This window comes from Anabas testudineus, chromosome 3 (genome assembly GCF_900324465.2).
Source record: "Anabas testudineus chromosome 3, fAnaTes1.2, whole genome shotgun sequence".
Classification (NCBI taxonomy): Eukaryota; Metazoa; Chordata; class Actinopteri; order Anabantiformes; family Anabantidae; genus Anabas; species Anabas testudineus.
In genome coordinates, this window is record NC_046612.1 from 27,878,721 (window position 1) to 27,890,696 (window position 11,976).

At 41.4% G+C, this 11,976-nt stretch overlaps 1 protein-coding gene across 3 annotated transcripts; it reads left to right on the forward strand.

The window, feature by feature from the left end:
* The first annotated feature begins 32 nt into the window (after positions 1 to 32).
* On the forward strand, positions 33 to 10,632 carry nadsyn1 (NAD synthetase 1). 3 transcript variants are annotated; one of them, XM_026378765.1, is made up of 21 exons: positions 33 to 212; positions 670 to 730; positions 879 to 995; positions 1,210 to 1,263; positions 1,396 to 1,485; positions 2,390 to 2,441; positions 2,534 to 2,622; positions 2,724 to 2,841; positions 3,110 to 3,241; positions 3,420 to 3,491; positions 4,298 to 4,422; positions 4,535 to 4,578; positions 4,658 to 4,760; positions 5,001 to 5,165; positions 5,350 to 5,485; positions 5,674 to 5,780; positions 6,829 to 6,960; positions 7,107 to 7,176; positions 8,831 to 8,959; positions 9,216 to 9,392; positions 9,615 to 10,632. In XM_026378765.1, exons 1-21 carry the CDS (start codon positions 128 to 130, stop codon positions 9,648 to 9,650), a joined length of 2,094 nt encoding a protein of 697 aa, XP_026234550.1. In that variant the 5' UTR covers positions 33 to 127; the 3' UTR covers positions 9,651 to 10,632. The 3 variants fall into 3 exon arrangements, with proteins under 3 accessions (XP_026234550.1, XP_026234548.1, XP_026234551.1); XM_026378763.1 differs by having other exon boundaries at positions 34 to 212; positions 4,530 to 4,578; positions 4,997 to 5,165; XM_026378766.1 differs by lacking the exons at positions 33 to 212; positions 670 to 730 and having other exon boundaries at positions 909 to 999; positions 4,530 to 4,578; positions 4,997 to 5,165.
* The last annotated feature ends 1,344 nt before the right edge of the window (positions 10,633 to 11,976 follow it).

Here is an 11,976-nt window from a genome sequence, read left to right on the forward strand (position 1 = left end):
AGAGGGCAGCACAGCAGGCGCCAACACATGTGACCAAGCAGTAGAAGAAGACGCAGTCACTCAGTGCTCCACACGACTTCATCAGACCACAACAACTCACGGCTTCAGCTCCAAAACCTCCAAACCAATGGGACGAAAAGTGACTCTCGCTACGTGCTCGTTGAACCAGTGGTCTTTGGACTTTGAAGGCAACCTGGACAGAATCCTGAAGAGTGAGTGGGAACGTGTTTGAAGCTGCTTCAGCTGAAGAACGTCAAGGTTCAACAGTGAAGTGGAAACATGAACAGAGAAGCTGGTGTTGACGTGCTGTGCACCCTAACTACTATTAGTACATTTACTCTGTTTCATACGCTACTCTAACTACTTAGATTTAGATATGGAAAAATGAGGCATTGCTCTCAGTTAAACTGCACAACAGAGTAGAGGGTAGTTAAAGTTTCTCTTCAGTTAGTTATTAACTGTTAGGCATTATGTGCATTGCTTCAGGGTCTTGTTGTGATGTTACAGTAACTTTAACCTTTGGCCGCCAAAATTTAATCAGTTCGTCTTTAAGTCCAAGTGCCAAGTTTGACATTTCTTCAGGGGGTTCCTGAGATATTGTGCAATAATGAAAAGAATGGACAATCCTGAAATTCCTCTTTAAAATTGCATGTGTGTGTTTCTCTGCAGGTGTTGAGATTGCCAAGACTCAAGGAGCTAAATACAGACTGGGCCCAGAGCTGGAGATATGGTATGATGGCTTTCAAAACACCACTTACCGGACCAACAGCTCGAAAACACCATTACTATCTTGTAACTCTGAGCTTTCCTACGGTTCTAACACTGGCGGATTTTGGAGGTTCAGTTGTACTTTACTCTTCCGGCATCTCTTTTTACAGCGGCTATGGCTGTGCAGACCACTTCTATGAGTCGGACACATTGCTCCATAGTTTCCAAGTCCTGAGGATGCTTCTGGAATCTCCCATCACCCAGGACATCATCTGCGACGTGGGAATGTGGGTATGACCTTCAACCAGTCAGAACAGTCCAGTCTATTATTTGATCTGGTTTGAGGGTCGATCAGCAGGATTCGGTTGTTTCCTTATAGAGAACATAACACATTATTTACATTCATAGCCACAACTTCAGAGTTTGAACTGACCAGACTGATGTGTTTTAACCTACTGTGTCACATTTGACTTTGAGTGTTTTGGATTCTGTTCCCTTTAGGCCCGTCATGCATCATAATGTGCGCTACAACTGTCGGGTCCTGTTCCTCAACAGGTATGTCAGCACAATAGTCCAGTGTCATAAATGACATGCTGTTTTTTCTGTCTTTCTACATTTTTATAACTGGACTCTTGTTCAGCTGGCACATAGGAAATGAGCACTCTACATGTTTCTTCCATCTTGTAGAAAGATACTGCTGATCAGACCAAAGATGCTGATGGCCAACCATGGGAACTACAGAGAGTTGCGTTGGTTCTCACCTTGGAACCAGTTAAGGTTGGTCATCACAGGTTTACCACATTGTATGAGGCAGTCATGTTGTAAACCCTTATAGCTCAGATGCAACTGGGCTATGCAGCAACCTAATGAATGCCTTGCCAACACTCTAGTGAGAAGGTCTGTTAGGTTGCTTTCACACCTACAGGATTAAGTTCGATTAAATCTGACTCAAGTTCGTTTTCCCTCTTGGTGCGGTTCGTTTTGTCCGGTGTGAACATGGTAATCGCACTCGAGTGCGCACCAAAACAACCGCACCGAGACCCCCAAAATGAGGTGGTCTTGATCCGCATCATCTAGCGAACTCTGGTGCGGTCCTCCTGGTGAGAACACGTACCGAACTAAAACGGGACCAAACGCTATAAATCTCATGATTTGAGGACTTTGGGTAGTGTGTAGATTTTCCTTTTTTTTTTTTTTTGTCCACCAAAAACATGCTGTTTGATTAATGGAGGACAAAAGTGGAGACGTGAAGAGGTGAAGTGTCTCTCAGACACCAGGTCTGAAGACTCTGCAAGCAATGTAATGTAAAAAACAGTAACCAACGGGAAGACTAATCTGTGTTAAAATTAATAGGAATCTCTCATCTCTCTCCTGTCACACAAATGTACCCATCTACAACACTTCACCTTATTTCTGTATTTACCTTTTCTGTTCCCGTGGCAGAAACAAATGACCAATTAGCTGAGAGGACGTTCTCGCGTAGTTTAAAGTGACGTGTTTTGGTTTGCTTGAATTTCTACTCGGTGTGAAACGAAACCATACCGAAGAGAAACTGATACAATGTTTCAAACTCATCAACTGATTAGAACAGTAAAACCTGTGTTTACCGTAAATGTGATTTTGTTTCTCATTGGGAATGCTATATACAATAGTGAAAAGTATTTTTGCTTCTTCCCTCAAGGAAGGTGGAGGAATATTTCCTGCCCAGAATGATCCAGGAGGTAACAGGCCAGGTGATAACCCCTGTTAGGCTATTATTGGTTCTCCTTCCATAATAAAGAGAGACCGTGTTTGTTTTTATTCCTCTGTCTTTTCTGTTTGTCAGGAGACAGTACCATTCGGTGACTGTGTGCTGTCCACAAAGGACACTTGCATCGGCACTGAGATGTGCGCGGAGCTCTGGAACCCCAGAAGGTAGGGCAACAGAAGGACAAGGGCTGCAGTTGCTTGGGTGTTTTGTATAATGCTGTAAACAGTCCTTACTCACAATAACTGAATACTTTCTATTTTGTTAGCCCACATATTCAGTTGGGTCTGGATGGGGTTGAAATCTTTACTAATTCATCTGCAAGCCATCATGAGCTCCGCAAAGCTGACCAGAGAGTCAATCTAGTCAAGTCAGCGACCACCAAGGTATTCTCAAACTACGAGTCCATTGTTACATCATGTAGAAATATGTAATATTCGTGATTATACTAATACAAATAGCCACAAACAAAATTTATTGTACAATTAAATTGTTTAGAAAGAACTGGTATACATAGAGAAAGCAGAGATCAATAGAGGGCAGTATTGTACCACAAATGTAGGACATGGTATCTGCATAATGGCTTGACATTTTCTGCTTTGAGTTTGATAAAAGATCAGTACTGCATTCAACATATTGTTGGTGTTGTTGCAGAGTGGAGGTATCTATTTGTATGCCAACCAGAGGGGCTGTGATGGAGACCGTGTTTACTATGATGGCTGTGCTATGGTGGCAATTAATGGAGACATTGTGGCACAGGGAGCACAGTTCTCCCTGAATGATGTGGTACGTATTGACATGAACCATACCTGCACGTTTTGACTGTCCTGATAGCCCAAATGCTAACAGCACACGTTACACCACAACATCAACATGCAGTGCAGTTTACACACTATGCATTTGTAGACTAACATCATGTGAAGGTAATACTTCTGAGCACAGACTATGTGTCTGTATGTTGCAGGAGGTGATCACAGCCACAGTTGACCTCGAGGATGTGCGTAGCTACAGAGGAGAACTTTGCCAGCCACACATGGTGAGACAGCACCACATTCTTATCATCACAATGCTTTTAGTGTTGCTAGCATTTATAGTAATTATTTATAGTTTCAAACTGGTGATGTAACACAACTTGCAATATAGGGGTTTTGTTGTTTCTATCATAGTATTAGTCCCCAAAGACATCTATTTTAAAACACGAAGATGCTGCTCTCAATAGGTTTTGACTTAGTGGAGGGGCGGCCAGTTCACAAAACAGTGCGACTATAATAATTACTGCAGCGGGGGTGAAAAACGACCCGTAGCTGTGCTTACAGCTGAGTGTAAATACTGTATGTCTTTACTGACTCTGGGTGAAAATAGCACTTCTGATATTTGTATGTCACACGTTAGAGCTAATGAGACGAAGGCAGCTTCGGTTGCCCTGGAATCATGGTCTTAGTGGTGAGAAGCCTCTGTCTTTACAGACCTCTGAGTCTGCAAGTCTGCCCCATATCCCCAAGTCCTAAATCACAGTTTGGAACTCTAAGTTAGGTCCATGTCAGATCCCTGCCATTAGAAGTCAGAACTCAAAACCTGCACCACTGGAACACAGTCTAAAGAAAAGCGATCATAGGATTATGTGGAAAGTTGGGTTGACTGTGAAATCATACTTATAAACAACTTATGAGTTCATATTTTAATGTATTCTATCAATCTGTCTATCATTTTTTTAGTTTGTTCAGTTGGACTGGTACAGATACTGTACGTCCAGACATCCTGCTGTTTTGCAGCAGAAAACACTTCCAAGTCTGTTTCCTTCATTTGTCTGTTTGCTCATACTGTCACACTTCTCCGCTGCAGGAAAGTGAACCTAAGCCATGTCACAGAGTGAAAGTTGACTTCTCTTTATCCACTGACGATGATATCTACCTCCCCGCCCACCAACCAATAACATGGCTGTTCCATACGCCAGAGGAAGAGATCAGGTACAGAATAAATGGCTTCTTTTTCTTGACAGAAAGCCACTATCATCTTTTAACTTTGGAAAATCAAAAGCAGCTTCCACACAGCAGTTTACTCCTGTGTTGTCCAGTCTAGGTCCGGCCTGCTGGCTGTGGGACTACCTGCGGAGAAGTGGACAGGTGAGGAGAGGTCTTCAAAGAAGTCTTCAAATGAAGAGCTCACTTTGGTGACTGTGATGGTTGTCATTTTGTGTTCCAGGCTGGGTTTCTGTTGCCTCTGAGCGGAGGTGTCGACAGCTCCTCCACCGCCTGTATTGTCAACTCTATGTGTGTGCTGCTCTGCCAGGCTATAGAAGACAACAGTGAGTAGGACTCTGTGTGCTCTAATTGCAAACTGATGTATATCTCTGTGAAGGAGAAGGTGTAGTTTCCATATTGTAAAAAAATAACCCATTCCCAAACCAAAACTAAATCTCTCTTATTTGGTGTTATGTAGCACCATTGTTATCCAACAAAATTGCAGATTCCTCGCTTTCTTTCTTTCTTTCTTTCTTTCCTTCTTTCTTTCTTTCTTTCTTTCTTCCTTTCTTTCTTTCAGACAGCCAGGTACTGGAGGATGTCCGCAGGGTGGTTGGTGAACAATCCTACTATCCTCAGAGCCCAAGGGACCTGTGTGGTCACATCTTCACCACCTGCTACATGGCCAGTGAAAACTCCTCCTCAGATACATGCAACAGGGCCAAAGACCTGTCCAATCAGATCGGCAGGTATGCATCAGGGAGGCTGGGCATTGCTACGAGCTGCTTATAAAGAGAAGCAACCATTTCAATTGTTGTATACAGTTCAAATGGTCAAGACACGTGCTGCTCACTGTTGAACTGCAGCTTAGACAGAGGAATTCTCTTTTGGTAAAAATGTGTTCATGTCCTTTATTTGTCGCTTGTTTTGCAGCACACACATAAATATTAACATAGACATCGCAGTGAAAGGCATTCTGGGTATCTTCTCAGCGGTTACAGGCAGGTGGCCTCAGTTTCAAGCAAATGGAGGAAGCCAGAGAGAAAACCTGGCTCTGCAGAACATACAGGTCAGACACTCACTCACACGCCTTCGTGACAGCTTCTTCAGCACTCCTCTCAGTTTCTCTGTTTTTTAACCACAGTCTTCACGCTGACTGTAGAACCACAACTGTCATAGTTTAGTGTTCTTTTCTTTTTTTCCCCCAGCACCACTGACAGTTTTGCATTTACTTGTTCTGTATGTGCGTGTGTCCAGGCTCGGGTCAGGATGCTCCTGGCCTACCTTTTTGCCCAGCTGAGTCTGTGGGCGCGGGGTAAGCCAGGTGGATTGCTGGTGCTAGGCTCAGCCAACGTAGATGAGAGGTATTACTTTGAGCTATTAGCTGATCAATAGACATGTCGTTGATTTCAAAAATAAATGTATGCATACACTAATGCATGCTACAGAAGTGTTGAAATAAAAAAATTTGTTGCTGTGCTTTCTGTTTAGCACTGCGTGAGATAGGTTAGGAGGACACATGACTTCTAGGAGTAGTTCTGATTAGACAGACACACACTGTTTGTCATCAGAACTTTCTAGCTAGAGGGAATGAACATGTGGTGAATTACAGCCAGCTAATTACGTACTAGTTGCTCAGTAATTTGAGTTTGAATGTAATCACAACCAATTAGTATGAAAGTTAGTTAGTTATTAGTACGAAGATACATTGTGTACAAATGTGAGACAGAATGTGAGACAATGAAGCTGGAAATTGACCTTGAAGATTATCATTTTAGACAGTAATTAGGGGAAATGCACAACTTTCCAGGTGATTTTACCACAACCACAACTGGTCTCTCTACAGCACCGAGCTCTGTTGTCTGTCCTTTGCTTCAGCATGTGAATGCGCCATTAGGAAGAATTCAGATACCACGGAAATACATTAGCTCTGAGTCAGTGGATCCTGGGAGAGTAGGAAAAATATATTTTAGAAGTTACAGTGTCACTTGCATGAACTGTGAATTGGCTACAGTGTGAGTTGTAACCACATTAAAACTGACTGGGCTGATTGTGTAAATCTGTCCGTATTTACCCTTGATGTTGATGCAATAATATATAATAATAATAATAAAAATAATAATGCATTTTATTTATAGAGCACTTTTCTAAACATATATTACAAAGTGCTTCACAAGAGAGACAAAAACACATGTAGCCCAACAAGATCAACTTGAGCAAGCACTAGGCAAACTGTGGAGAGGAAAAACTCCCCCTAGAGGAAGAAACCTCCAGCAGAACCAGGCTCAAGTTAAACGGCCATCTGCCTCGACTGGTTGGGGTGCAGGAAACAGTAATACAAACATACAAATGCAAGGAGGGTTTTCGCCAGACACACTAATTTAACTTAGTTAAACCACTGCTCCTGCTCAGTCTGACAGGGTATTTCACCAAGTACGACTGCTCCAGCGCTGACATCAACCCAATAGGAGGCATCAGCAAGACAGACCTGAAGAGCTTCCTGCTCTACTGTGTTGAACACTTCCAGCTCACAGCCCTTAGAGGGTAAGGACTCTGTAGGGCGGTGTGCACTGATCAGCCGCAGCAATAAAACCACCCAGTGGTTTTAAATGTGCACTGTGTGATATTGATAGTGAATGACAAATTATGCGTGCTTCTCAGTTTGTGAGTGGTTTTGGTTTCCTCTGCAGCATACTGGCAGCTCCACCAACAGCTGAACTGGAGCCACTCACAGATGGACAGGTGTCACAGACAGATGAGGTAAGAAATATATCTGCACTCTCTTTCCCAGAATTGTATTAAAAAGGTCAAACTAGAGCTTGCGTTACTCTAATAATTATTATTATTATTATTATTAGGATATTTTTTAGTAACTATAAAGTACAGTGGGAAGAAAAAGATTATCCAAAATGCAGCAGCACGCTCTTCCGCTTCTCACCACTCTTCAGATCTTTGCATTGGCTTCCTGTGGCTGCAAGGATCAAGTTCAAAGCTCTGTCGCTTGCCTACAGAGTGGTCAACTCCACAGCTCCATCTTATCTTAGTTCAATCATTCAGGTCTACATCCCCTCCCATCCACTGCGCTCAACCGGGGAACGACGTCTGGTGGTACCAGCACCATACAGTAGACACCAAGGAAAACTGTTCAGCTCAGTGATCCCACGATGGTGGAATGAGCTGCCTATCTCTGCACGCTCAGCCGCCTCACTTGCAATCTTAAAAAAACTGCTGAAAACAGAACTCTTCCGCATCTTCCTTTGCACTTAAAAAAGAAAAAGCACTTTGCTTTGATGTCGTTTCTCCTTGACTTAGATTTTGTTTGCTTGCTTTTTTCCTTACTTGTAAGTCACTTTGGATAAAAGCGTCTGCTAAATGACTAAATGTAAATTTAAAAAACTCTTCACACATCTAGATGCTGATTTGAACTTTAAAAGTGAGATTTGAGCACTATTTCTATGGGAGTGATTAGGATTAGGATAAGTTGCTTGTTCAGGAAAAGTAGCTGATTGTCATCACTTGAAGACAAAATTAAAATTTTTCTAATGATGAAATATGGGTTTAACAGTTCTGACAGTTCAACATGAAACTGCAACACATGTGGTCCAATGTCTCTATCCCCACCCAGCCTGTCGTTGCCGTTCTCCTGGTGTAGTCCTGCATATTAATCCCTGACACTCCCAAATTTAATGTAGTAACCTGGAAATCTGGTGGTTCTTATTGTAAGAACACCCAGTACTCATTTTTTGCTTTATGCTAAGAAAGTGACATTGTGGTCAGAGTAGCAGTTTATCAAGCTGCTCCTCTAGAGGTGTGAGGTTAGTCATCCAATGGTACAACTAAAAGAGTCTAGTAATCTAAAAGATGAGCAATGCTGGAAGAAATGGACTGGCTAACTAGCATAATATCATTACACAACTTCATTATTTTGTGGGGTTACAGGTTACATTAGTACTGCCAGAAGTATTTAGTTATACTAAGCATTCACAATAAAAAACAAAAGTCTATTACATTGCTCTAATAATGCCGCAATGCATTACATGGGTCAAATTGCTGCTCTGCTATACAAGAACACTGCTGCTCCTTTATTTCCAAGTCTCACCTCTTCATGGAGAGGAGGATCTTTTGAGTGAGACATTTTGTTTTATTCCCTGATTGTAGGGTTTATGCTGAGAGTAACGCTGATCAAAGACCTGGTTTTTAAAAATGACTTCTACCTGACTGTTCTTAGTGAACTGCTTTAAGTCGTGATATAAAAGAAAGTAACAAAATATTAAAACTGCTGCCTTTAAAGAAATGACTCATCCACAAATGACTGAAACCTACAAGCAGCTCACTTAATGTCTACATGGAACATATGCTTTATTTCTTATTCTGCTTGTCTTCTTTTCTTCTCACCGCCACCTCCTCCCCTCAGGCAGACATGGGGATGACCTACTCAGAGTTATCTGTGATTGGGCGACTCAGGAAGATATCTAAGTGTGGCCCCTTCAGTATGTTCTGTAAACTCATTCACATGTGGAAGGACGCGCTGTCACCGACGGAGGTCAGTCAGCTCCGCACGACATGGGGCGATTTTCTGCCACAATTTGGTGCTATATAATTCTCCACTAGTGCTGTTTGATACTGTACATGTAACAGGAATTATCCATTTCTAATAGCATTATTGTCTCTCAACATGAGTCCCTCCTTAAATAATATGTACGTTTCTGCAATTAGTGTGTTTGACATGGAAGTCCATAATATTTAATAATTTTAATTACTAAAATACGTCAGCAGTAACAGATATTATGTTTTTTCAGGTGGCCCAGAAAGTGAAGCACTTCTTCAGGATGTACTCTATCAACCGCCACAAGATGACCACAGTAACGCCGTCCTACCACGCCGAGAGCTACAGTCCTGATGACAACCGCTTTGACCTCCGACCTTTCCTTTATAACACGCGCTGGACCTGGCAGTTCAGGTGCATCGACAACCAGGTAACAATCAAAACTTGAGACATGGCCTTTGTTTCACTTCACTGTCATGTTAGTACAGTGGACCTGACAACAAATCTAAAGGGGCTGTGAATAGTGACGGTTTACTAACTAACACTGTTTGGTAGGGCTGGAAGCCAACAATGGTGAATTTCATCACAAGCGGAATGAACTTATGAATTTACAAGTGTCTTTTTGTCTTTCTTCCTTCTTTCTTCCCCAAAGGTGTCCCAGATGGCAGTGAACGCCCCAAAGCAATAACAACCTGAGATCTTCAGTGTCCAGTGAAAATCCATCAGAACCGAGGAGGATCAAACAAGTCTTAGTGTTTGGTGGTTTTAGACATCAAGAAATATGTGTGTGAGCACTGGACTAAGGAGAGAAACAAAGAATTGTCTAGAGATTATATAATATGTAATCTTGGTTTGTACCTGATTTAAAAAGAATACTGTACTGTGACAGTTTTGTACATGGCATGGCTACGAGTGGGATGGAATTTTTCCAAAACAAAGCCAAGCTGCGGTTAATAGAGTTGGAGGTGTTTGTTTATAAATCAAAGTGAAACCTGATGGTGATGCTGGATGATGATGGAGGATCACCTAATTTTTATTACTCTTCCTGTGGGGAACACAGATGTCTGAACCATATTTCATGCCAATCTATCCAAGAGTTGATTATTAACACTTAATAAAGTGTTAATAGTCACTGACAGACTAGTCATTCTAGAGTATTCATACATGTCCCATTGACACGTTAAATTAGTTTCAGGGTACATTGAAGCATCTGTTGTGTTGTGCTTTAATGTAAAATTGTAAGACAACAATGGACAAGAGAAGAATAGTCTGCTTTTATTAAGTATGGCAGGCTTATATTGTACTCTGTTATTTAAACTATACCAGAATAGATTAAGGCAGTGGAGACCTTTGACCCCAATAACTGGGATATTGAGTTCAATGGACAAAGGCTTGTCAAATACAAGGTGAAGGTCTGGAGATTTAGAAAGTGTTTTGAAAGGGATGTGATTCTAAAACATACAGTACAGTAACTCCTTGAAAGATTTGCTGGACACTTCATCAAAATCAATGCATCAATGTAGGTCTAAGTATGGCAGTTTAGTTTAGTCTGTCAACTCCTGACAGAGAACAGGGTAACACTTTTATCAGATCACCAATGTATACATTGGCACATTTGTATTCATTCATGTACTACACAGTACAACACACACTATAAAAATAACAAATGATTCCGTTTCAGCATCCCCTCTTTGGACTGCAAAACTGTTTTGTATGTATGTATGCAAGGTAATTTGTAGCATAGTGCAACAGTGTATGTGTTGTCACAGCAAAGCACGGCACTCAAAAACCCTTCCTTGTTTTCTTGCCTTCCTCCTCTCCCTTCTCGACCTATTCTTTAATTTCTCTTTGGATTCATTGTTCCAAAATTCAGTGAACTGACTCTGGCTCTTTTATTTACAGGATCTATTAAAGGATCTGATTGATGTGTGTTGAATTTAGACTCTTTAGTGTTCTCACCTGGGGAGTTGTGTGCTGATTGAGCTTAAGCTGTGCTGACTTGAGTGAACAGTATTGAATGCAGAGCTTTTAAAAAGACCACACGGTGTACGCAGTTAGAAGTGAAGGGATTTGTGTGTCGAGTTCTATGGTGACGGCTCAACAAATCTGACTCGTGTCAAAACAGGGTAGTAATAATAAATACTTTATTGATCCCCTTGAGGAAATTTGTTTTGGACAGCTGCCAGACGGAGTTGGCGCTACTACAGGGTTCCAGTGTCTTGTCCAAGGACACCTCAGCAAGTAGCCAGGAGGAACCGGGAATTGAACCACTCACCCTGGGGTTCGTAGGCGACTGCTCTACCACCTGAGCTACTGCCGCCCCTTTAGTAGTGTTTAGAGTTTAGGGAACTGGGTGTGCTTTTTGATAAATGGCATCATGGTTTTAAAACTTTAGTTCAAAACCCTGGTTATAGTGTTTTAACAATCAAGAAAACAAACTTTAATCGAGTAAATAATGTATTTCTTTTCCTATGATCACACTAAAGTATTGTAGGTCTTTTTTTTTTGTACTCGGAGTACTTCAGTGGTATTATCTGATGACGCGTTGACATTTGTGCAACTTGCCCATAAGTTAATTTTAGGAAGTATAGACATCCACTGGGATTATTAGGTCCAGACTATGGAAGGAAAAGGAAAAAGATAAATAAATCAAAAATGTGAGGCGTCGCTTTAACTTCACTACAACCGAGAGGAAAATGCTGTCCACATACATTTGTGTCTATTTGACAGCTTAAGATCCTGCTTTAAGTACTTTACAGATCCAGATTAATTAAGTAAAATCTAATCAACTATTAAAGTATAATCTATTAATGTGCTTCAACCACAGGATTGTTAGGATTAAGTTAAGATTATATTGGGTTGTTGGGTTTTCTAGATAATTCTGTATACAGTTATATTTTGTAGTGTTAAACTTAACACTGTAAAGTGTCTTGAGATGACATATGACTGTAAATGAATTGAATTGCACTGAATTAGCTCCACCTTTACCAGATGCACCGTTACACATTACTGCA